General features: G+C 36.2%; 1 protein-coding gene across 7 annotated transcripts in view; it reads right to left on the bottom strand.

The window, feature by feature from the left end:
* UBP1 (upstream binding protein 1) overlaps positions 1-27,785 on the bottom strand; it is a 127,585-nt gene that overhangs the window by 21,561 nt on the left and 78,239 nt on the right. For 3 of the 7 annotated variants that reach the window (XM_058183982.1, XM_058183985.1, XM_058183987.1), the window contains 3 exons: positions 24,593-24,768; positions 23,726-23,777; positions 9,678-20,270 (listed from right to left, as the gene is read on the bottom strand). In XM_058183982.1, coding sequence (XP_058039965.1) covers positions 20,233-20,270; positions 23,726-23,777; positions 24,593-24,768 — 266 coding nt within the window. In that variant the 3' untranslated portion in view covers positions 9,678-20,232. Of the gene's footprint in view, positions 1-9,677; positions 20,271-23,725; positions 23,778-24,592; positions 24,769-27,785 lie in introns of those variants that run through there. The other 4 variants (XR_009155173.1, XM_058183983.1, XM_058183984.1 and 1 more) reach the window with 4 other exon arrangements.

Here is a 27,785-nt window from a genome sequence, read left to right as displayed (position 1 = left end):
TTTTCTATGTTAATGAGACAGATCTTAATTCAATAAATGTTTATTTAGGCAGCACCTTTCTGTCGATCTGCAAGTAATTCTTTTAATTGCCAAATTGGACAATGGTTTGGGCACCAATAAAGTTTAAGTAAAATCTACCGATTCTATTATCTATCTATCTATCTATCTATCTATCTATCTATCTATCTATCTATCTATCATTATGTATGTATTTATTTATTTTATAGGCACTTAACTCTCAACAAAGTGACTTTGGACAGTTTACAATACTCTGAACAATATGCCAGGAATAAAGCACTAATCTTATAGTGATATATAATTTACAATAAATTTTATAGAATTTATAATTAGCTTTATGGTTACAGTGTAATATACATGAGAAAGCCAAAAATAGAATGATTATATGTAGCTTTTAAAAAAAAATATCAGTGGATGAGGCTGTATATTTTACTGTGTGCAAGTCCCACTCAATTGAACAATTTCATTTGTTGAACAATACCAGTGCACAATTTCATTCCTTTTCAAATTCTACAAAGCTAATTTTCTTTTACTTGTTTTGGTTTTATTATGGTTGTTCTAATTCTTTCCCCTAAAGACAGTTCCATCAGAAACATTCTTTCAAAAAATAATATGACTTATGGTTGACGTCGCAGTGCTATTGGACGCAAAAAATGGGGCTCCACAAACTTGCGCTGAATCCCTTCTTCGGAGGACCCCATAAGGAGCCAAAGTCACCCTGCAGAGGTGAAGAAGAGTGGAGGGGTGCCTGCAGGTCACAAGAGCAGCAGCTCTCCTGCTTTATCCAGGGCTAATTCCCTCTCAGCTGACAACTAAGAGGAGTGGGGGCAGCCAAAGAAACAAAGACTGTGCTGGAGTGGTGTGTGAACAGTGACTGGAACTGGGTGAGGTGGCTTTTTTTCTATTTAAAACCTACCCCAAAGAAAATTAACTCTGGAAAAGGGACTCTTTGAAGAGTTTGTTTAAGTGGCGAACAATTACAGAGAAAAAAATCACAGACCCAAAAGAAAAGGAAAAATAAGAAAGCATAAACCTTTAAAAGCACAGAAAGATTGGACCTCTAATTTTTATTGGCAATAAGGCATTTTAAAATGCTGGAATTACTTGTCAGAATTTTGATTTTTTGTTTGAATAAAGAAAAACATAACTTGTTAGAATCTATGCAACATTGAAGTTAAATGGAAGGTGCAATCTACTGGTGAATGGAATACATTACATCTCTACAACCCCGAGAAAAATACTGATAAGACAGAGAAGGAAGTGTAAATTGACACCTGGAGGACTGCTGTACTATTCATTGCTTTATACTTATCTATTCCATGGATAACTCTATGGAACTCTAACACAGAAAATATGGTAAAGTGATTTTTAAATATCAGGAGTTATGATTGAACTTATAAGTGGGGACTTGAGACATTTGGAAATTTTCCTGGATTACCTAAAAAGAGCTAAATTGACTAACTGTTGGACATAAAGAACCATATTACTGTATTTCCAGAAGAGCAACATCAGGACTAGTAAATGGTTTCCAGACTGACTTTCTGAGGGAAAAAATAATTGAGACTCTGGGGCAGTGCTAGAACATTGACAGATTACTGAGTGCTATTTGGACTTAACAAAAAAAAGGCAAGAGGTTTCAGCAGGGGGAAATAAGAGGGTTACAAAAAGAATTGGTGGTGATATTTCAAAGCATTCATAATACTATGAGAAGGAATCACAGGGAGATTAATGGACTTAATGAATAACATAAATGGGAAATTAGAAAGTGCTCCACAAAGGATAATGAATAATAAACAAAAAGGAAATAGAGGAGACAATGGAGAGACCAGCAGAAAAGACAGCACTAAATAAATAAACAAAACAAGAAGAAAAGAGGGAGAAGGTAATAAAAACTTATGAAGCAATTCAGAGAAAATATATGCTAAAAGACCAAAAAATGACATTGGATAAACAGAAAGATATCTTTAAAAAGAAAATGAAGAGTTGGGCTGATCCTCTGGAGGCTTGACAGCAAAAGATAGTAGAGATGGAAGAAATATCTAAGCCAGTAGTTCCCAACGTGGGTCCCATGCCCCACAGGCGGGCAATTTGATTTTTAATGGGGGCAATTCAAAAATGAGCTATTAACTGAAGTTTTGAAAGCCCGCTAATTGTTCTTATATATTTGTGATGAAACAGCTGTGTTTCATTTACCTATTGTTGCCTTTGTTAATTTGTTAAATCCCAACTGGGGGGAGGAGGGAACAACCGCCAGCCAATCAGATGTGTTCTCACTAAGGATCATGGGACTGGTAAAATATCTCTCTCTCTTTCCTGTGGGCTTTGCTGCTGGGTGGTTGCAGGGAAAGCTGTGGGGAGACAGAGTGAATGGCTGCTGGGGAAAGCCCAGCAGTGAGGATATAGAACCAGGACCCAAGTTTAAATAAGAAATTGTTAGATTTACAGTTATTTTTAGTCTGTTATTTTAGTTTTTCCAGGCCGTATTTTACAAGACTTTTCTCTCAGAGCAATCTGGGGCTGGGCCATGCAGGTGTAGGCCTTGCTAGGCCTGTGTGATTTACCTCCACCTACTGAACTACCAGAGCATTTCCCCACTAAGCTGCAGGTTCAAACTGAGTGGACAAGTAGGGGGGTCATAGGTTACACCCCACTTTCATTCATGACAATCTTATTCATAAATTAAGCTAAGAATGTTATTAAAATTTCCCTCTTTCTACACCATCTTCTTTTAATAGTTATTTCTTTTAATAATTTGCATCATTTCATAAGTTTAAAACTTTAAAACTTTATTCAATATAAAAAGAACAATGGCATGGCTTTGTGATGAGACAGAAATTCAACTTACTTTGCAAGAAAACTGCTGTTACCGTTCCCATATTCATATTTAGCTGAATGTGGCTTTAGTGCTGTAAATGATTTGCTACTGGAGACTTGAGAATGAAGCTGACTAAATTGGAGCCTAATATAAAATTTCTCTGCAGGAGGCATCAAGCACAAGAATCTCACTAACTTAAGTAGACTGAAGCTGCAATTCTACAACATTTTCCCTGGAGAAAGCCCCATTGAAGACAATGGTACTTACTTCTGAGTAGACATGCATAGGATTGCATTGTAAATATGATCTTAAGGTGAGCTCAAATTGTATTTTGAATTTGTAATATGATCAAAGTATTACAGAAAAAGCTTTCATTAAAATTATTAAATTATTATATAAATTATTTCAGTTCTCTATTATATGTTTTGAAACTTTATTTGCTGTTTTTTCATATCCTTTCATACTATTATTTTTTAAGTTTCTCAGTACTTCTACTGTCTTTCATTCTTTTATTTATCTCTTTCATGGATGCCATATTCTTTGGAACCTTGTTTAAACTAAGTTAATGGCTTTTTAGGCTTCCTCCGTGTGAGGAGGAATTCACTTTTTGAATAGTAAGAATTATATGTCATGGGGAGGGGGGCATCAGAATTTTAGAGATGCTTACATGGGGCTAGGCCAAAAAAAGGTTGGGAACCACTGATCTAAGCTAACCAAGAAAGAGGTAGACAGAGATGAAAACCCAATTTGAGAGGCAAGTCAAAAAACAAATAAGAATTGAAATGTTAAAATGGGCAAGAGATGATGGATAGAGGAAATGTTTGGTAAAACAAGATTGGCTTTTCTAGGAGCTAGTATAGAGGCAGACACAAGAAATAGGGGGAATATTATTATGCACATTTTTAATATAATATATTAAAAGTAATAGCTAGACACAAAGATTAGTGGTTGAAAGATGGTGATACTATGTATGTTCTAATGATTGTTATTGTTATTAGAATGGGGGACTAAAATGTTGAACAATTAAATAATGAAGGCTTATATTTTAATATAATTACATAAGTATGATTTAAATAATAAATATTAATACTATCATTACTAACTGTACTTAAAAGAATGATACCCAGATGCCTCATTGATCATGTATTGATGTATATTCAAAAAATAAAAAATATTTTTAAAAAATAATTTTATATTAACAAGCAAATTCTAAAATGTCCTGTCAGTTTTGGACTTTGGTTATTCAATAGCTATGAAATGACAGAAAAAATGCAAAGGAATAGTTATCAAAATTACCATATTTTTCGATTATAAGACGCACTGGAGTATAAGATACACTTTAGTTTTTGGGGAGGAAAAAGAGAAAAAAACTGATTGGCGGGTGAATCGGCCTCCCGAAATTGGCGGGTCTTGGTCTTGGGGAATCAGCTGTTCCCAGGGGTGAACTTTAGCAACAGGTTCGTTGGTTGTGAGCTCTGCGCCTTGCTTTTTCAGCCTCTGAGACCTCAATTTCAGAGGCTTTTTTCAGCCTTTGAAACCTCCATTTGAGAGGTTTTTTCAATCTCTGAAGCCTCCGTTTCAGAGGCTGGGCAGGGCTACATTCGGTGTATAAGATACACCCAAATTTTTATACTCTTTTGGGGGGGGGGAAGGTGCATCTTATACTCTGAAAAATATGGTATATCTGAAAACTATTCCCCATTCCATTTTAGTGAAATTACTTTTATTTAGAAATTACATTTTACTTAGAAATAATATTTGGTAGCAGGAGGTGAGCAGAGAGACAAACCGATTTCAGACAACAAAGCCAAGCAGTGGAGAATAAAGAGACGATCCAGTGAGTGACTGGGGCCTCCACCGCGAGTTCCTTCATTCCTCAGCCAGCCCGGAAGAAAGAAAAACGGGTAACAAAAAATCCCAAGGAGATCACGCAGGGCTTTCTGAGAGAGTAAGAAGGGACACAGAGCCGAGAGGGAGACTGGCTGATGGGTGTTTTTGGCAAGAGCCGAATCTGTCTCTCTCTCTTTCTCTCGCTGCCTGACTGGTGGGAAATGGCATACGACTACTTCCAGATTTGCTCTCCATCCTGAGAGAAAGGGGGAGAGAGAGAGCTGCCAGGGGCAAGGGGGGCAGGGAATGGGCTCCAGGAGAAGGTGGGGATCCAGTCTCCTCCACTGTGAAATGCACTTTTGCTGTGCTGCAAGGCGCTGCGAGAGCAGCAGGCAGGCCATCGAGGGAGCATTGGGTCTTCACCTCACCCCACCCTGAAGGAAAGCCTGCTGGGGCTTCTCCTTCCCTCCTTCCCTTCCCCCCACTCATTCCTACTTTAGAACAGAGGAATGCATGCTGGAAACGTGTGTTGGGGTGATGTCGGAGCGCGTCTTCTGATCTTCTAGTGCTCGCCCGCAACTCTCTGCGCTCCTCCAAGCTTGGCTTGCTGAGGGTGGGTGGGAGCCCTGACGCTTCTGCTGCCCCCATCCCATGACCCCAGCCATTGCTGCCCGGCGAAGGCACAGGGAAAAAAAGCAAGCAGAAACATAACTCATGCTGGGCCAAAAAGCAGAGATTTTGAAAGATGGGCAATGTGTTTCAAAGGCAGCGAACAGTGTCCCACTACAAGAGCCATGCCATGCCTCTCCGCCAACTCACCAATGGGGGCACTTCTACCAGGCCATCTCCCCCCACCCCTGGCTTTTGAGCTCGGTGCTTGGGGGGGGGAGGGGAATGCTTCCCCACACTGCTAAGTTCTTTTACTTGGTCCTGCCGACAAGGGAGAAGGAAGGCCAGGCTTGGGGGATGGCCCCCATCATACAAGATCTGCCCCCACATTCTCTCCCAGCCCTCTTTATTGGTGGCAACAGTGAATTTACTGCGACAAAGGCGGAATGCTGTTGCCACACGAAGGAAAGTGCAGGGGCATTTCGCTCCCGCACTAAGGCTCCAACCATGTCACTGCCACGACAGGGTGGCAGGGAGCCGCAGCAGGGGGCCCAAAGAGCCACATGCAGCTCCTAAGCCGCAGGTTGCTGATCCCCACCCTAGATGAAAATACACCCACAACCCACAATCCCCTCAAAGAAAACATGCAAGCACTTAGAAAGAGACATCATCCAATATCCATAAAAAAGCCACATCAACAAACTCACCTGGGATAAACAAAAAAGCACCCCGGACTGCACCCCCTAAAAAAGGAAGGCAAGTATTGGTGATAGGAGATTCTATTATCAAAGGAACAGAACCAGCCATCTGCAGGCCGGATATACAATCTAGGGAGATATGCTGTCTCCCTGGAACAAAAATCAAAAATGTGTCTGAGAACCTAACCAAAGTAAGTAGACCCACAATTACTACCCTTTTCTACTATTACATGTAGGGACAAATGACACAAAATAGGACTTGAAAATAATATTGAATGATTATGAGTACTGGGGAAGAAAGTTAAGGAGTTAAGTGGACAAGTAATTTTTTTCATGTGTACTGCCAATGTAAGGTCAAGAGTAAGAGATCAAAGGATTCTAGAAATGAGCCACTGGCTAAAGGGTTGGTGTCGCCAAAAAATCTTTGGATTTCTGGATCATGTTTGCAGTACCTCCATGATGGGCTTTTGACAAGGGATAGGCTGCACCTCACAAAGAGTGGGAAGAATGTTTTCAGAAAACAACTGGCTCAACTTATCAGGAGGGCTTTAAACTAAAATTGAGGGGGGAGGGTGACCGATCTCCAGGAGCTAATTCTAAGCAAAACCTCCTAGAAAACAAGTCAAATAATGAATAAGAAGGGATGGCAAGGAAGACAAACTCAAATACCAAATAGGAGACATAGGAAGCATACCCAGAGTCAGACATAAAGATCTTAAATGCCTATATACAAATGCACAAAGATTGGGGAACAGACGGGGTGAACTTGAACTATTAATACATGAAGGTAGATATGGTATCGTTGGAATTACAGAAACTTGGTGGGATGAAACCCACAACTGGTTTTAAACGGGGTTTTAAATTTGTATTTAAAAGTTTTAGGCCATCAATTGAATAAGTTTTCTATTCTTTTTTAGCTGTTTTATTATATAATAAGTTTTTTTAATTTACATTTTAAATTGTACATTGTATTGTCTTTTTTTACTTCTGCCTGTACACCGCCCTGAGTCCTTCGGGAGAAGGGCGGTATAAAAATCAAATAAAATAAATAAATAAATAAATATGTTTTCTGTTGTTTTTATTGGCTGTGAACCGCCCTGAGTCCTTCGGGAGAAGGGCGGTATACAAATATAATAAATAATAATAATAATAATAATAATAATAATAATAATAATAATAATAATAATAATAATAATAATAATAATAATAATAATAATAATAACTGGAACATACTGATAGAAGGACACAAACTGTTCAAAAAAACCAGATCCCATAAAAGAGGAGATGGAGTTGCACTGTATGTAAAGGATCACTACATTGCTACAACAATGCCTGAAACCAAAGATGAAAACCTCCTAGAATGCATATGGCTCAATATAAAAGAAAAAAAGAATGATATTGCCATAAGTGCATATATTACAGGCCACCAACCAAGCAGAAAAAATAGATGTCCTTTTTGCCAACCAACTAACAAATATATGTAGGAAACACACTACAATAGTAATGGGGGACTTAAATTACCCTGACATCAATTGAAAGACTAATTCTGCACCGTGAGAAATCAAATAGGTTCCTGACCAACCTATCTGATAATTTCATTGTCCAAAAGGTAGAGAAGGGAACTAAAGGGACAGCCATACTGGACTTAATTCTTATAAACAAAGAAGAAGTGATAGAGGGAGTTGAAACCGCAGGAACCTTGGGTGATAGTGATCATGTCATACTAGAATTCAACATAATGCAAACACAAGCAATAGATCACAATACCAGAGTTCTAGATTTTAAAAGAGCTGATTTAACAAGCTCAGAGAGAAGTTGGGACAGATTCCTTGGATGAAAATCCTTAAGAGGAAAATAACTCAAGAAGCTTGGGAAACACTGAAAAATACGATCATGAAAGCCCAGTCCAGCACAATACTACTGAAAAAGAAAAACAAGAAATCCAAGAATAAACCAGCATAGCTGCACAAAGATCTCTCTGACAAATTGAAAGACAAAAAGGACAAGCACAAAAAATGGAAAGAAGGACACATAACTAAGGCTGATTGTCAGCAGATAGCCAGAATCTGCAAAGACACAGTCAGGCTCAGAATGAACAAAGACTTGCAACAAAAGTCAAAGATAATAAAAAAAGTTTCTTCCAACATATAAATAACAAGAAAAAAAATCAAAGAAACAGTCGGTCCACTAAAGAGAAGACGGCAAAGAAATAACAGGCAGAAGAGAGAAAGCAGAGCTACTTAACTCATTTTTTGCATCAGTCTTCACGCAAAAAAACCCCAGTTGTCCAGCCTACTAAAAACATAACTGTAAAAGACAGACTAGAAATAAAAGTTAAAATAAGCAAAAAATATGGTTAGAGAACACCTGCCTGATATTGATGAATATAAATCACCAGGACCTGATGGATTACATCCCAGAGTTCTAAAGGAGATGGCAGATATCATCTCAGAACCACTGTACCACTGTACCACATCTTTCAAAAATCCTGGAGCACCGAGGAACTACCAGAGCTGATGTGCTTCCCGTCTTTAAAAAAAAAAAAAGGGGGGGGGAAACAGACCCAGGAAACTACAGACCAATCAGCCTAATAGCACTATCCGGGAAGATACTAGAAAAAAACAATAAAAAAACATGTCAACATATAGAAACAAATAAAGTAATAACTAGAAGTCAGCATGGGTCTGTCTCTCTCGCTGCCCAACTGCAACAGGAAATGGCCGGCAGCTTCTTCTGGTTTTGTTGGTGCTGGACGCGTGACCTGTTCTCCCCCATTATGAAGTGTGTTTTCACTGTGCTGAGAAAGGCACTGCCATGGAGGGGATATTGGGTCTTCCCCTAACTCCATACCAAAAGGAAAACCAGCCGGGCTTCTCTGAAGCCCCCATACCCTCCCCCCTGCTCCCTTCCCCCTACCCCTCACTCAATCCCACTTTAACCAAGTTAATTTAAACCTTTTAAAACCCAAATTTAAATTTAAAACCCAACCAGCTCCTGACCTCACTATTTTAATCTATTAGTAAACCAAGGAGAGAACACATTTTTCCCTTCCAATTTCCCACCAGTTTCACAATCATTTAACTTTTATAATCCACAAAGTTAGTCCATAAATTAATCCCAAAGCGACATAGGACACTTCTCAAAAAAAGAAATTATTTTGGGGAAAGTTGGGATTGTTGAACTGCCAGTTTAATATCATCCCGTTCTATTCCCTCACCTAAGTCATTTATGAAGATATAGTACTGAGCCTAGGAGAGAATCTTGTGGTACCCCACTTCTTACTTCCCTCCATGTAGATGTAGTACCAGGGGTGAAAGGCTCCCAGTTCGGACCGGATTGCCCGATCCAGTAGTGATGGCGGCGGGTGGTTCGGAGAACCGGTAGCAAAAATCCCTGCCACCTCCCTCCCCAGCATGCCCAGCTGAACCGCACGATCATCAGAGTTGTTTTTTTTTTACTTTTAAAAGCATTTTTTCTTCAGCCAAAAAAATCCTTTTAAAAGTAAAAAAAAAAGCCTCTGATGATCACGCGGCTTAGCTGGAATCATATGAACCTTTTAAAAGCATTTTTTCTCAACCTCTTCAGCTGAAGAGGTTGTAGAAAAAATGCTTTTAAAGGGTTCTGGCGATCAGACAAATCAGCTGGGATCATCAGAACCCTTTAAAAGCATTTTTTCTACAACCTCTTCAGCTGAAGCGGTTGTAAAAATGCTTTTAAATGGTTCTGGCAATCAAGCAACTCAGCTGGGATCATCAGAACCCTTTAAAAACCTTTTTTTTCCTACAACCTCTTTAGCAGAAGAGGTTGTAGAAAAAATTCTTTTAAAAGGCTTCTCTGGCAATCCCAGCTAAGTTGCCTGATTATCAGAGGCTTTTAAAAGCATTTTTTCTACAACCTCTTAGGCCAAAAAGGTTGCAGAAAAAATGCTTTTAAAAGTAAAAAAAAATTACATTTCACCCCTGTGTAGTACCATTAAGGACTACTCGTTGAGTCAGTCCACAGTTTGTCAGCATCTGATGATGATGCTATCCTACTTTTTTCTAGCTTACCAAGAAGTCAGTTATCTACTTTGCTGTGGTTCCAGAGAGACAGATTTGGCTCAATTCGATTCTGTCGGCTTCCCTCTCTCCGCCTTTGCCCAGTTTTGTAAGGATTCAGTGGATTCTGCCTTGGTGATGTGGGGGTGTCATCCCGTACTTTGCCTGTCCTGTCTTCAGGGGCATCCAGGGAGGGAGGAAAAGAGGCAGAGAGCAAGAGAGAGAGAGAGAGAGAAAGAAAGAGAGAGAGAGAGACATGGCGGGGAGAGAGATGAGAGAGGGAGAGATGAGAAAGAGAGATGAGAGAGGGAGGGAGATAGATGGGAGAGATAGGGAGAGGGAGAAAGAGATGGGAGAGATATGAGAAAGATGAGAGAGAGGGATGGAGGGAAGGAGAGGGAGATAGAGATGAAAGAGAGGGTGAAAGAAAGAGATGGGAGGGAGAGAGAGATGGGAGGGGGAGAGAGATATCTGTTTCCCATAGAAAACATCTGGAACCACAAAATCTGGGTAGGCATGGCTGGGGAGGGATGTCATGTGACTGGGAATGAGTGAGCCACGCCCGCCCAGATTTTGTGGCTCCAGGTATTTTGCTTTCTGTGGGAAACAGGTCCAAGCGGCTTTTTTGAGTGTTTAAGGTTACAGACCCCTGTCCTAGAAGAACCACAAGAAACTGGATCCAAGTTAATAAAAATGATAGCAGAATATAGTGAAGTTGCTGAACTGTCTGAAAATGAATAAAGAGAAAACTAAAATACTAATAAAAAATGTTACAGAGAAACAAAAGAAAAAAGTGCTGGTGGAGAAGATATATATTCAAATATATATCTGAAAGTTAAATACTTAAGAATTCAGTCACAATAGTTGCAAGATGTGCAACTATTAAAGAAAATAACTATACGAAATTGTTCCAACAAATCAGATTAGACTTGGAGAAATGGAAAAACCTGCAACTATTTGCAAAAAAGAGTGCCTGAAGGATTCCAGGACTGTGAAGAACAAGAATCTCTGGTCTGATGAAACCAAGATTTGAACTGTTTGGCCTCAACAAACAGTTATGTCTGGAGGAAACCAGGCACCAGTCATCACCTGCATAATAGCATCCCAACAGTAAAGCATGGTGGTGGCATAATCATGCTGTGAGAGTGTTCTCAGCAGCAGGGACAGGAGATTGATCAGAGTTGAGGGAAAGCTGAATGGAACAAAGTACAGGGACAGCAATGAAAACATGTTCCACAGCGCTCAAGACCTCAGACTGGGCTGAATATTTACTTTCCAACGTGACAACAATCCTAAGCACAGAGCCAAGACAACACAGGAGTGGCTTAGGGACAACTCTGTGAATGTCCTAGAATGGCACAGCCAGAGCCCAGATTTGAACCCTACTGAACATTTCTGAAGCGTCCCAACAATGGCTGTCCACTGACAGTCATCATCCAACCTGACCGAGTTTGAGAAGATTTGCAAGGAAGAATGGTAGAAAATCGCCCAATCCAGATGTGCAAAGCTTGTTGCGTCATACCCAAAAAGACTCGAGGCTGTAATTGCTGTCAAAAATGCTTCAACAAAATACTGAGTGAAGGGTCTGACTTCTTATGGTAATGTGATAATTTCATTTTTTCTTTTTAATAAAGTTACAGACATTTCTAAAATTCTTTTTTCACTTAGCCATTATGGGGTAATGAGTGTAGATTAATAAGGAAAAAATGAATTACAACAACTGTAGAATCAGGCTGCAGCATAAAAAAATTGACAAATGAAGGGGGTATGAATACTTTCTGAATGCACTGTATTTCTCAACATAATCTGCATTCATTATGAATATATGTCAACAAAGGAATTTATTAAAACCATCACAAAATAATGTCATAATCTGTTCAAGAACTCCTGACAATACATTTGCCAGCAAAGCAAACATCTGTGAAGATACTCCTTCAATTTTGGGAAAATTCCAGTTGGAATTCAATATAGTTAATATATATACATTGATAAAATTATTATTTGGGAGGGAAAATACTTGGTTTGTTGATAACACTTGAAAAAGGAGAGGTTATAAAAATATACAATTAAGAACAACTTAATTTTAAAGAACTGTTTGGATAAGTGCTGAAAGAATTAAAGGGGAGAATATATTTTAATTATTTGATCATATATAATAATTATAGTGAAAATACTTGAAGAAGATTATAATATTTAATTGAATAATTAATTGATTAGCCAATTTGATCTGGGGGGAAAAAAGGGGGGAAGACTGTTAAAGAGTAATTGAAAGGTAGAGCTTGATTTGTTTGGTGGTAAATAATTAATTAAAGGAATTGATATATATATATATAGGAATTAGGGGAAGAAGATTATATTTTTATGATATTGTGGAAAAATCTTACAAGAAATTTAACAATGTCAACCACATCAATAGTAACAAGAACCAGGAAAAAGCCCATCTTTAATCCAACATCTACAGCATCTCCACAACCCAAGGGTCAATTGAAAATATGTCAGAGAAAGAAAAAAACAAAACGGAATCGACAATGCAGAGTATACAAAATATGCTCCAAATTATTCAAGAGACACTGATGAAGATCCAAGAAAAATGGCAGATAACCAAGAAGAGGCCAGGAAACACCATCAAGAAATGAGATAGGAGAAGTAAAGGAAGATTTAAAAAATATGAAGGAAAGGATGGAAAATATACAACATACAGTTGCAGGAAATGAGCAAAAAGTTATAAAAATAAAAACCAAGGTGGACCAACTAGACCTCAAAGTAGAAATGGTGGAGCAGAAGGCATCACAATCGAATAAAGAATTAGTGGATTCAATCGCTTTCCTGGAAATGGAGAAGACATCATTTTTCCTGCGCTTCCAGAATGTTATGGAAGAAAAAGAGGAAGACCTGGGGGAAAAATGGTCAAAATCATAGCAGAGCTAGTACAGAGAGATGAATCGGAAATAAGAAGTACCATAGATGAAATCTATCAAGTACACACAATTATATAAAAAGGCATTGCTTAGCATGGGAAGTGCACATAAGATTCACCAAAAAAACCCAATAAGAGATGAAATTTATAAAAAATCAAGAGAAGAGGTTGTAACATATAAAGGGAAAGAAATTATAATTCTAAAGCATACCATAGCAATAAGAAAAAATTTAAAAAAGAAAGAAATATTACCCAAAGAATTCTTTAACATGGCATTAGAACTAAGGTTAAGAGACATATGGAGAGAAATTCACAAAGAAGAAAGGCAATATACATATTATTCAATCATGGTCCATAATTGACATGGCCTGGATGACAACAGAATTGCAAATAGAAATAGAAAAAATAGAAATAGGAACAAATGAATAGGCTGACCATAATCCGATAATCATCTACTGGAAAGGACAAAAAGGATATAAAAGATGGACCTTAAACCAAAATATATGTAAATAGAAAGAATATAGGAAATCCTGGAAAAAGAATTGGAGATTTTCTTAAGTATAAATAAAAAAGAAGATATGTCGATCCAAAATCTTTGGGATACATTAAAAGCATATATTAGAGGGGTGACGATTGTATATATGACAAAAAAAAGAAAAGAAAAGTGAAAAGGTCCCACCAAAACAAATTACAGGAAGAACTTAAAAAAGCAGAAGAATTGCAAAAAGATCCCCAAAATAAAAAAATAAAAGAGGAAAGGAGAATAATTAAACATAAATTAAATCTGATAATTCAAGAGTAAGTGGTATTGAAAATAAAGATGGCCAAACAAAATTATTTTGTGCATGCAAACGAAGTGCGCAGATGGTTAGCCTATAAATTAAAAAAGGAAAAAGATAAAAGAACAATTCAACATTTGAAATATGAGGAAGGGAAAATCTAATACAAAAGAGAAAATAAGAAACAAATAGTACATACTTTCTTTTTGAAACTATATACACAGGAAGAAACAACAGAAGCAGAAATTCAAAATTATTTAGAGGAAATGAATATATGCAAATTAACAGAAGAACAGAAAGAAGTATTAAACCGACCAATCTCTGAAACAGAATTCGGGATTGCAATTAAAAGACAAAAAAACAATAAAACGCCGGGTCCAGATGGAATACCAGTTAACTATATAGGAGTATTCAAAAACAAATAGGAGGATTAATGCTGGAAATATTAGACGAAGCATTATAACATACAAACATACCCCATACATGGACAGAAACATTAATTATACTTATACCTAAGGAAGACACAGACCAGCAATTAGTACAGGCCTATCTCTTTATTGAATTCTGACTATAAAATATATATATCAATTATTGCTGAAAGGTTAAAAACAATTTTAAATAAATATATACATTCAGATCAAAATGGCTTCCTGCCTGGTCGACAGATCAAAAATAATACCTCATAATTGACATATTAGAGTATTATGAAGTACACCTAGAGAAACAAATTTCACTGGTTCCTTGATGCCTAAAAAGCTTTTGATAATTTGAATTGGAGATTCATGATACAACAAATTAAAAAATGGAATTTGGATCCAAATTTGAAAAGATGATTGAAAAAATATATTCAAAGCAAACTGCAAGTGTGATTATTAACCAAGACATGACAGATAGATTTGAAATAACAAAAGGTGTAAGACAAGGATGCCCACTTTCCCCACTTCTCTTTATACTATCATTGGAGCCACTCTTAAAAAAAATTAGGGAGGATTGGGGGATAAAAGAATTGAAAAATGAAGAGTATAAACTGCAAGCTTTTGCAGATGATATGGTTTTTATAATTGAGGAACCCTTAAAATCAGGCCCCAAACTGATTAAAAAAATAGAAGAATTTGGCATAGTGGCAGGTTTAAAAATCAATAGGAAGAAATCCAAATTACTAACAAAAAACCTTACAAAAAACAAGAGACAGAATTAGAAAATAGTATGAACATTCAGACAACAACAATAAAATAAAATATCTAGGGATTTGGCTAACAGCAAGAGGTTCCTCAATTAAAAAATATAATTATGACAAATTAATATTGCAAATTGGGAAAGATTTGGAAAATTGGAAAAATTTACAAATTTCATGGACGGGAAGAGTGGCAGCAATAAAAATGAATATCTTGCCCAAAATTTTATTCCTCTTCCAGGTTATACCAATAAGAATAGAAAAAAATTACTTTAATTCATTAAATAGATTGACCTCATAATTTATATGGCAAGGAAAAAAGCCTAGAATTAGATTAAAAACCCTACAGGATACCAAAGATAGGGGAGGAGTAGCCCTACAAACTGGGAAATCTATTATCAAGCAGCATGGAGCTGGGAAAGAATTTTAAAATAGAAGGTCACAACCTACAGATAGGATGGCATGCATTCTTGTGGGGTGAAAAGTACAAACTCATGGGTATTTTAGAAAACACATAATTAGGAATTCATTAATAATTTGGAATAAAATTAAAAAGCAACACTATATGAATATACCAACTTGGATTTCCCCCAGTGAAACACTAACACATCCAAATTTAATAGATTGGACTAAAATAATTAGGTACATGACTTGGGAAAGTTAAAAACAAAACAAGAATTGGAACAGGATTTGAATAGAGAAGTCGAATGGTGGACGTACTTCCAAATTAGATCAAAATATATAGAAGATACAAAGACTAACCAGAAACAATTGGAGCAAAATGAATTAGATAAAATAATATATGGGAAGGACCAAAAATTAATTAGTAAAACATATAATTTCCTGTTAGAGTATAAAATGGAAGAGGAAATAGTGAAAGATACTATAATTAAATGGGCAATAAACTTTAATCATACAATAGAACTAGAGAAGTGGGAAATGATGTGGAAAACAAACATGAAATTGACAGTATCGACAGCATACAAGGAAAACCAGATGAAGATGTTTCACAGATGGCATCTTCCACCAGCTAGAATAGCAAAGATCCCTAGTAATTCACCAAAGTGTTGGAAATGTAAGAGTAACTATGGAACATACTATCATCTCTGGTGGACCTGTCTGGTGGCAAAACAATTCTGGGCTAAAATCAAAAAGTGGTTAGAGGAAATAATACAGGAATTAATAAAGGGAGAGCCAGAACAATTCTTATTAGGGATCCCAACAGAAAACTATACAAATGATACACAATACTTAATACTACACATATTAACAGCAGCACATATAGCTTACGCACAAAATTGGAAGGAGAACCTACCAACAGAAGAAGATTTAATTAAGAAAATCCTAGCGATGGATAAACTCACAAAAGAAATCAAAGAAAAAGAGGATACAGAATATTATAAGGTCTGGTGTACATGGTTGAATGGTTGGAAAATAAGGAAGATAAGAAAATTGAACAGGGTAAAATGTAGATGAAAAGTAGAATAAGAATTAAAATATGTATAAATAGAAAGGACCATTTTCATAGCTGATAAGAAACAGTGATATGTATATAAATATTGTATATTTGTCTTGTGTTTTAATGTGTTCAAAATAAAAAACTTTTTTTAAAAAATTGGGAAAATGTGGAAGTCATCTGGCACCAATTCTTGATTACACTGTAGACGGCTAAGATGGCAAGATCTGATTTCACCACTTGCTTCTTCAGAGGCTCATGAGGTACAAAGTCTAAAATTCAGAGTATTACAATGTAATCAAGTGGTGCCAAATTCAAACAAATCTATGTGAGTACCGCTATCTGTGCAGCAAAGAAGACAATAGCCATGAGTTTTCTTGTTTGTCTGGATTCTGATTTTTATTTTTTTCTTCTTCATTGTATTATCCATGGACTAACATTTTTATTTTTAATGACAAACTTGCATTTCAATGGCTTTCACAATATTGTGAATAAATTCTTCTGTTTCATTCTTGAAGCACCTCAACAATTTCTGGCAAATTTCAAGTCTTGAACATTTTAGTTCTGCTTTCAGCATGTGAGGAAACCATCTTGCACAAGCCTTCCAGTATTAAGACTACCAATAATGCTATTTGTGTTTTCTTGTGAAATGTCAAACTTGATAGCAATTTCTCTGAGTGATCTGTCAGTTGTCTTTGATTCAACACTTCTCATTGTAACATACAATGAGAATATTTAAATCAACACCATCATCCCCACAAAAAACAGTAGAGAGTTTCAATTGGGGAAAGATTTCTTTGGCAATTAAAATTCAATTGTAATGTGCTTAAATCAAGTAAGCTTCCATTTCAAAAACAGCAACTTATTCTTTCTCCATAGTGAAAGTGAAAGAGCAGATGCTTAGGAACATCTCATTGCTTACTGTGCACTTGTACTGTGATCTACTGGCAATTTACAACAATGGAGGCATTATTTTCATTCATCCCATTGTAACTGGAAAGAAATCACATATTTGTTTCCATTTTTAATCACTGATCATTTTAAACTGTGGCTAATTCAATAATTAAAATCAACTTAATCATTGTTTTACAAAGCATTAGACTTAACCAGGGTTTCTTTACTGGGTTTTGCTTTCAATTAATTGCAGTTAAAGATTTCTAATCACCTTGAAGTTGTGAAGGAAAAGCAACAAATACAAGCTTGTCACATACCTGTAAGCCACAGTTTAAGCAAATTATTCAATCTAATCCAATTTTCTGCCATCTCCTTAAATTTTTCTTGTACAAAGGAATACAGTTTTATTAACTTTTATTTGGGAAAAATAAACCATTTTTAAGCAACTTTTTTTAAATAAAGAAAACAGCATGACAGAGAATGAAAGTTACTGAATACATCATCTCAAGCTTCTTCAGCACCAAATTTGAAGACAGTATTATATTCAGCTAAAAGGTAAAACAGATTTGCAATGCATTCTAATACCTGTATGATTTAAATACAAATAAAATATTTTAAAATAACAATCTTATTGAACACACTGTTTTTTGTATTTGTATAGAGCAGTGATGGCGAAACCTTTTGCCGTTGCGTGCCAAAAGCAGGGGGAGCCTGGAGGGGGGGGGGTTGTGCATGTGTGTGCCCACACCCATAATTCAATGTGTCCCGCCCCCCAGGCATGCGTGTGTGAACTCCCACGCTCCCCCAGCTTTTGGCACGTGATGACATGGTGGGCCCAGTAGGCCCGTTTTTCACCCTCCCCAAGCTCCAGAGGCTTTCTTGGAGCCTGGGGAGGGCAAAAACAGTCTTCCCCACCCCCTGGAGCCAGAAAGAGCCCATTTGCTGACTTCTGGTGGGACCGGAAGGCCGTTTTCGCTCTCCCCAGGTGCCAGAGCCTTTCTAGGAGCTTGAGGAGGGCAAAAATGGCCTTCCCCACCCATCTGGAGACCTTCCAAAGGCCGGAAATGGACCGATTCATGAAACTGAAATTATTAAACAGGTATTTAATTTAAATTTGGTACTGGTTACTAGTGAATAAAGGCATTCATAGTTAGATCTAAATTTAAAACTTATTGTGGCAAGTCAATATAAGCAGTATTTTTTTTTAAAAAAAAGTTATTCAGCACATCCAGTTCAACTGAGCAGAGTATAAGCACAGTTCTTTTATAAGCCACTGCACATTCTAGTTCCAGCTGAAAGGGATGACACATTTCTCCAAATTATATATCTCAGCAGCACCTATGTTTTCAATACGCATTGCAAAAAGTGAAAGAATAATATTTACAACATCATTGGAAAATGTTTTTACTGAAATTGAAATGTATGTATCATATCAAAAAACAAAAAGCAATTTGCTGGTGCCATTAATTAAATCCAAATGAGCAAAACTATTGTACAACTTTTACACTTTTTGAAGATTCTCCACAAATTTGAAAAATGTGTTGACATGACACATCAAGTGAACTGAAGACACTCAAGTACAATAAAAAATAATTTATAGGCAAGAATAACTCAAAAACCATTTATGCTCACAAACTATTCTCTCTCCGTATCAGTGCAGGCCATGAAGAAATAAGGGAACGAACATTAATCTAAATACAAGTATTAACTGACTTTTTTAGAATAATTATATAGTTCAAGCACTTCATTTAGGCATAAGTAAAAATGGAATTGAAATAAAAACATTACTTGCTTTTCACCCTTTCACTACAGCATTCAAGATTTAAGTTGATTAAAAAAGCAAGTCATGAAGTAATCTACCTTTTGTGTCTTAATTTCTAACAACCACATATATTAATACACAATCCAGAAGAGTCAAATATTTATTTTTCTAGAATGCTATGATCTTCAGTAACATTTGAAAACATTTGTACAGTTTATTAAGATGTGCAACTGCTAGTCAAATATTTGGTTGTATGGAATAGGCACTAAGACTGTTCTTTCCAATACAGCCAGAGAAAAAAACAGAAAGGGAAAGTTGTCACGTAGGAGTGAACATGGGAAAATGCAAGTGCAGGTATATTTTGTTAAAAGTATTGTTTGGTTTATGGAACATTGCTTAATTTCAAATATTGAATTTTGGTGACAATTACATTTCCTTTTCTTTATTAAGAAATTTCAAATCACTATTTACAGATATATTTTTTTTAAAAAAAGGCATAACTGCAGGAGTGTATCATTCAAGATACTAAAAACATGATGCATAGGCAAATTTTCTCAAGGAATTTGTTGAAAAGAAAAATACTGTATCTCAGAGATCTTATTTTATAATTTTCTCAGTTAGGTACTAATGATAATATGCTTTGATGCATGCTTAATTTTCATGTGGTTAGGACTTTAACAAATCCTGACATTTACACTTCTTACATTCACATTTTATATACGTATTATATAGAGAATGTTGTTTTGATAGCTTTACGCTCAAGATCCCAAACCTGATTGCTATTATCATATTACTTATCTCCATATAAGTTACTATGTGCTCTGCTAACATCAAAAAATAAAACCAAGATAAAAGCACAAGCAAGCAATAACAAACTAGCACAGGAAGATAAATGCCCAATATTAGTTTACATTCAACCGGATATAGTGTAATAGGAAACAGTAATGCTTCACGATACTGGCCATACCTTGCCTATTTTATTTGTTTCAAGAAAGGGCAAACGCTTTTATGCACTTTGCTTTTTTCCATGCCTGCTGGGTCATTTCTACCTCTAATGAGGAAAATTGGCTATGGCAGTGATAAGTTCATTTACTAAACAGTTCATTACAAGGTCAACTTGCGTTTTCAATATGAAACATTCTATATGGTGATATCAGATCCCTGAAGACACTTGATATTATTTACCATTCTTGATGACTTCATTTTTCAATTGGAGTATCAGTTTGACATACATATGGCAACATCACTTCAAAATTACATGGAAACCTTCACCATTTTCAGCTGCAAAAAAATAATAATGAGCAATAATAAAATGAAATTCATAATATTAATGCAATGTCTTAATTAAAACTTATGATGTTTACATTTTATGTCTTTGAAAATGTGGAAATCATACTTTATAATGATTTTTGGTCCCATAAAATTGTTCTGCAAATCTATGGGTTCATAAAATCCTGAAGCTATCTGTGTTTCCCTGAAAATAAAACTGGGTCTTATTTTCTTTTGGGCCCTAAAATAAGCATTAGAGCTTATTTTGGGGAGGTGTCTTATGGCATAGGGCCGGGCTATTTACGGGACCGCCTACTGCTACCGAATACCTCTCACCGACCCGTGCGCTCTCACAGAGAGGGACTCCTCAGGGTGCCGTCAGCTAGGCAGTGCCGTCTGGCGACACCCAGGGAAAGGGCCTTCTCTGTGGGGGCTCCCACCCTCTGGAACGAACTTCCCCCAGGACTCCGTCAACTTCCGGACCTCCGAACCTTTCGTCGCGAGCTTAAAACACACTTATTCATTTGCGCAGGACTGGATTAGTTTTTAAATTTATATTGGTTTTAAATGGGTTTTTATTATTTATATTGCTTTTTAATTCGGCTTTGTAGAATAAGTTTTTTAAATGTGGTTTTAGTGTGTATTTATATGTCTTTTACTTGCCTGTGAACCGCCCTGAGTCCCTCGGGAGATAGGGCGGTATATAAATGTGATTAATAATAATAATAATAATAATAATTTTTTTTTTCATTTACAGGAGGCCCAGTTCTGCTTGCCCATGGCATGGTAGGAGACCACGTGGTGCACCAGTGCTGCCACTGTGAGGAGAGGGGAGCTGCCCCACTCATCCCACACCGGCTTACTTCAGGGCCCCCACCGCCAGTTCACCCACACCCACCTCTGGGAGCTTCATAGGGCCGGGCTATTTACGGGACCGCCTTCTGCTACCGAATACCTCTCACCGACCCGTGCGCTCTCACAGAGAGGGACTCCTCAGGGTGCCGTCAGCTAGGCAGTGTCGTCTGGTGACACCCAGGGGAAGGGCCTTCTCTGCGGGGGCTCCCGCCCTCTGGAATGAGCTCCCCCCAGGACTTCGCCAACTCTCGGACCTTAGAACCTTCCGTCGTGAACTTAAAACACACTTATTCAGGTGCGCAGGACTGGATTAGATTTTTTAGTTTTTTAAACTTTAAATTTTAAATTTTGTACTGATTTTAATTGGTTTTGCTATTTTTAGTTAAATTGGCCGGTTAAATATTTCATTTTAAAATTATTTTAAATTTATTGTCTATCTATGTATTTTAAGAAGGCTGTACACCGCCCTGAGTCCTTCGGGAGAAGGGCAGTCTAGAAATTTAATTAATAAATAAATAAATAAAATAAATAAATCCAGCAGGACACCGCATGGCTGCCAGCCCACCTCTGCTTGCACATGGGCACAACAGAGCAGGAAGTTGAGCAATGCACCAGTGCCATGGCCACAAAGTGAGACGGTGTGGGTGGAGCTGCCCCATGCGCCCTGCATGGCTTACCTCAGGACCCCCGCAGCCAGGCCTTCCATACCCTGACACCTGCCTCATGGCTGAGGCACCAGCACACCACTTAGCCTCCTGCTCCGCTGCAGCCACAAGCAAGCAGAAGAAGTGGGCCAGTGGCCACATGGGCTGCTGCACATGGCTGCTGGTGCTGCTGCCTCGAGGCAGGTGTCAGGGTGTGGATGGCCTGGGTGCGGGGGCCCTGAAGTAAGCTGGTGCAGGGCATGTGGGGCAGCTCCACTTTGTCTCATGGCTGCGGCACCGCAAGCAACCAGATGGAATTGGAAGGTGGCCGGCTGCACAGGCTCTTAATTAGGTTTATTTTGGGGGTAGGGCTTATATTAGGCACACACATGAAAACATGCTAGGTCTTATTTTTGGATAGGTCTTATTTTTGGGTAAACAGGGTATATGGCTCGTGAATGAACAATTATCATTTGATTTTAGAGAAACAGATTATAAACTTTTAAATTTATTTATATAAACATGTAAATTTATTATAAAAATAGTAACTTAAGAAGTTGGGGTGGTACTCCGGTTTCCTCTTTCTACTATTTTTCCCTCCTTTCAGTATCATCTGTCACAAATGTAACTGACACCAATATTGATGTTCCAATAATTTTTAAAAAATTTCTGTGTGAGGAACTATTTATTGGAATGACTAAAATTTAATTTTGGTTATATATTATGGTTATAACATTTGGTTAAATGTAATAATTAGATGGAAAAGATCTTCTAAAATATGGCTCTTTTCAGCAATTCTTGGGCAAAACTCAGTGAAGAAATGCAAAAATCCATTTGGAATATGCCCTTAAGGGACATTTATAAATACATATAGCAATATCAAACAGTATAACAGATAACAAGAGTATCTCTGAAATAATTCACAGTATCTCTGACATAAAATATTTCTGCGTACACCATTTTAGATGATTCACATTTCAGACTAAATATGATGTAGAAATACCAAGGGAAATTTTAATAAATGCTAGGACTTGTGTGTGGTAGGGTGAAGCTTTTGATTTCATTTTAGAGAGGTCAAAAATGAATTTATTTTCCTAACTCTAACTCAGGTGTAGTCAACCTCTTTATACCTAATGCCCACTTTTTGTATCTCTGTTAGTAGTAAAATTTTCTAACCGCCCACCGGTTTCACAGTAATGGTGATTTATAAAGTGTATTGTTGTCTGCGCAAGCCTCTCGCGCATCATGGATTGGGTTGGGGGGGCATCGGCTACCAGCTCTGCTTGTCTGTTACAGCTGGGTGGTGTGGGGGAGATGCGCGAGCTATTCTGGGATGAGGCTCTTTTATTTGCGGTCGCCCTATAGCGCGATTTAGTTTCACTTACGTCACGTGAACTAAACTTATGCGTAGGCGATACAAATATAATATTTTCAGAAATTTAAAATGTCACGGGCAATTTTATGAAAACCTAATGAAAATGTTTTTAAATAATGCTATGACATTTTTTTAAAAAGTCAATTAAATTTTAAAAAAGGAAAGTGCTTCAGTATCGGACAAAACCCCTACTGCCCACCATGAAAGCTGGAACGCCCACTAGTGGGTGGTAGGGACCAGGTTGACTACCACTGCTCTAACTTGTTAATTTTTAGAAATGTCAAGGCAAACAAGTTATCATAAAACACAGTCCACAGGTTTAACAAGTGTATATAAGATTAATAATGACTTGACATGCTTGAATGATACAATAAATCAATCTTTCTGTGGCTGCACTTGAGTTTAGGGCTCACCTAGACTCATTTCCATGCTAAATTGATATAACATTATATGTAAAGCTAGGTTTAAAAATAAATTCTGGAAAGCTCAATTAATATAGTATAGTTAAAAATCTCATAAATACAAAATCTATGATTAGAGATATAGTAGATAATAATGTTTGATTTTCTCTGTTTTCAAGATTACCATCATACCTTTTATTGTGGTAATGGAGAAGCAGCTCTCATCTTCAAAGTTTTGGACCATCTAGGGAGGAAGATTATAAATACTATTCCTTGTTGACAATTGTCAGATCAGTTTAATATATTATATAAAAGTTAACGAATAGTCCCACAAACAACTTGGTTCTATAATGTTCTTCTTTCATTTGAACTAACATTCTTTTCTGATTTAGTCAAAAGTGCAGTAATATCTAATAATGCATAGTTTTATTGCATATTTTCAAAATATTATAGTTATTATATGGATCTGATATATTTATTTATAAATAAAGGTCACATATTACATACTATGTATCTGGAATGTTCAGAAATATGGCAACAAAAGTGAAATACTAGTGTTCACAAAGAAGACATCAGACAAGTGATAGTCTAAGTATTTTAAGTCCAAGGACGAGTTACTAATCATCCATTTGTTCCTGAACTGAGACAGTTTTAAGAAGTAGAATCATTTTCCAATGATTTTTGCTTTATTCTTGTTGCATAATTGATAGGATGAAAGTTAAGCTAATAGGAATTGTTTGAATTGTAATATTAAAAATTTGATCAATTCATTTGAATTTTAAGGAAAGCAAAATATTCATTAACCAAGACTATATGAAAAATAAATTTAATATAAAAAAATGAGGTTAGCATGCTTTTTGTTGATTGCCTTTTCTTTCATTTAGAATTTGAATTCGTACCCTTAATTGTAACATCTTCCTTAATCCAGAGCAGTGGCAATTAAACCAGGAAGAAAACACAAACTGATTGTGTTGTTTTGGAATTTTTGAAATGTAAAATGTGTGTTTTGGAATTTTTGAAATGTAAAATGTGTGTTAGTGAGGGGAAAATGGAATTTACCTGATCGCTGATAAGAATATGGATACCAGTAGGACCTTGTCTGTAAACCTGATTAATTTGATGTAAAGGAATATTGAACACCAAAGCAAGCTTGCGAGTGACTTCTGAGGCAGCCATTTCTTCCAAGTAGATTGCATGGTAAACTAAAATAAAAAAATATCTTAAGAAAGGGTCTTCTAAAAGACCCCATTATACTGCTCTTCAAACACAAATACCTCTTTATTTCTTTTATTAAATTATTAGTATTATATTCTATAAAATTGCAGTATTATGAAGCATATCTTGCTAACATAGAGATCATTAAAAACCTTTTTTATATACCGATCCTCATCACTGATGTTTGAAACATACAGCCTGCAGACGCACTTCATATATTCCTTTCTTTAATTCAAGTAAAAATCTTTGAATTAAGTTCTGCACAACCTCAAATCTGAATGCCAGCTGCTGAAAGACGGCCCAAACATTAATGAAGATTATCTTTCATATATTCTTGAAATATTATGATTAAAGCAAGGAACAAAATATTCTTTCCAAATAATTTTTGAAATAGAGAGTAAACTCAAAATAATATAATAGCCATTGAAAGAACTATAGTTAAGCCATGCTATATATAATAGAAGAAAATGGACTGGCATGATCTTTGCCTTTTTTGTAAAAAAAAAAAATAATCTATATTTTTCTAAGTGAAAGCATCCCCTTGTTCCATAAATATGTATGATCATATTCTGTGTAAATGTAATCAATCCTGACTTCAAATGCCACATCGGCATTTGACAACGGACAGCAGAATCTTTCCTATAGATTGAGTTTTTAAGACAGAAAACAATCCTGTACTTTGGGAAAGGAGATTTAGTGCTGTTTATTCTTATATATGGAAGTGAATATGTGAATATCTCATAATGTGCTTTTTTAATAAGTATCTAAAATCTAATATTCCTCCTCTTTCTCAGGCTATGCTGATCCAATTGGGCTGAAAATGGAGTGAGCATTTTTTTGAAGTTATTCTGATAGCTAAGTAGTGGTTTGTGATGTTCCACATAAAACAGGATTGTTTAGGACAAAGCAGTATACAAAAAACTGTCAATTCATTTCACAGGCAGTTAGAAAAATATGGCTGGAAGAAACAACAGAATATGTGGAAGAATATTTTTATTCTCAGAACCTTTTTATTTTTATAAGTGTACCTTTCTCAATGAATGGCTTAACTTCCACCACATACTTTTATATAATTTACCCTTTATATTTTTAATAATTATGGAAAAACTTACTGCAGTATTTAGAATATGATTTTATAGATTTTAGACCAATTTTTTTCTCAAAATTTGAATGCACTGCACTTATTAATGCAACCATGCTCCTTTTTCATTGAAACATTATATTGAAATATTTATTTATACAAAATGGTATCTGTTTTGTAATGAGTATAAATTTGTGAACCTTTCCGAAATTTTAATTTTTCTTTGTAACTATGTCCTAAAATGTGTTCCGTATCCATACAGCTCCCGAACTAAATAGAGAACCTAACTAAATAATTGAGTTAAAATATTATATTTGTTCATTGATTTATTGAAAAAAAATGATACAATATCTGTATATGGCAAAAGTATGTGAAGCCTCTAGGATGATGATAATCAGATCTAGTGGTGAAAAGTCCTGCCTTACTTAAATAACAGAATTCTAGAGATTCACTATCCAAGTCTGATCTTCACAACACCAATATATGGAAATGTGATACAGGTCAAACAATGATTTCTCAGGACCTCTGGAAAACAGTTGTTCATCCTGTTTCAAAACTCTTTTCAAAGAATTTGAATTCCACCAGTCGACTGAAAGGTAGATTGTGTATAAATGGACACAATTCAATACTACTTTTACCCGCCCCAGAAGTGGACCACCAACCAAGATCACATCAAGAGTAAGGCATGTATTACTCCAATAAGCCTCAAAAACCCAGGTAAAGTTTAAGGAACCAAAAGTCTCTCTTGCGTCGGGAAACACCAATGTTCATGAGACCACAATCAGGAAAACATTGAACATATGCGCATGCCAGGGTTAAAAGAATAAAACCAATACTCTCCAAACAGAACACTGATGCCTGTCTATAGTTTTACAAAAGACTATGTGGATAAGGCTGTTGGATAAGGCTGTTGGAAGAATATTCTGTGGTCAGATGAGATCAAAACAAACTTTTTTGCCTGAATCAAGTGTTGTTTGGCAAAAAGGCAAACACTTCATTCCAGAACCTTATTCCATGTGTGAAAAATGATAGCCTGCTTTGCTGCCATTGAACCTTTGCTACCATTGATGGAACTACGAATTCTGAATTGCACCACTAAATTATTCAGGGAAATGTCAGGTTATCTGCCCATGAATTGAAGTTCAAGAGAAAGTGGCTCATGCAGCAGGAGAACAATAAAAAAAATACACAGGTTTTATGACAAAAAACAATTAAAGAAGAAAGTTAATGTTTGGGAATAGACAAAATCGAAGTCGTATCCTATAGAAATGTGAAAAGACCAGAAGGACCAATTTATACAAGGAGGTTCACTTCTGATTAAAATTTCTGATGTGCAGCATTGATCAACTTTTGGATAGTTACTGCTGCCTATGAGGCCACACCAGTTACTGAAGGCTATTCTGATAGCCTGAAGAGGTTCACCTATCTTTCCCACATGCAAATATATGGCTTTGGATCATTTTCCTCAACAAAGAAATGAACAAAAGATGTTTTTTAACTCATTTGTTTCACTGGATTCTTTTTATCTGTTTATAAGCTTTATATAGAGATCAGATCACATTTTAGGATATATTTATGCATAAATATTAAAAATTCAAGAGAGTTCACAAACTTTTAAGTACCACTATACTTAATTACGCCTTTTAATGTATACATCTCCTTTCAATCTCTTCATTATACTTTATATTTGTCTCTGATAAATTTAATTTACTTCAACTAACTGTATTTCCAATGCTTTAAGTTTAAATATTTTCCCTTGAGTTGCCAAATATAATCAGATATTATATATGCCAAATATAATCAGATTAGGAAACTCTAGAAATCCCAACACACTTGTTTTTTTAGAATTTGCTAGTTGTCAATCAAGTTTGAAGGGAATGTGTTTTCATATTTTTCAGTAAAGGGTTATCTGGATTGGAAGCTTTTTTAAAGTCTCATCAAAGTCTCATTAATACA

This window comes from Ahaetulla prasina, chromosome 4 (assembly GCF_028640845.1).
Source record: "Ahaetulla prasina isolate Xishuangbanna chromosome 4, ASM2864084v1, whole genome shotgun sequence".
NCBI classification, from domain to species: Eukaryota; Metazoa; Chordata; class Lepidosauria; order Squamata; family Colubridae; genus Ahaetulla; species Ahaetulla prasina.
The sequence above is the reverse complement of the archived record's forward strand: the minus strand, read 5'-3'. Positions and strand labels throughout refer to the sequence as shown.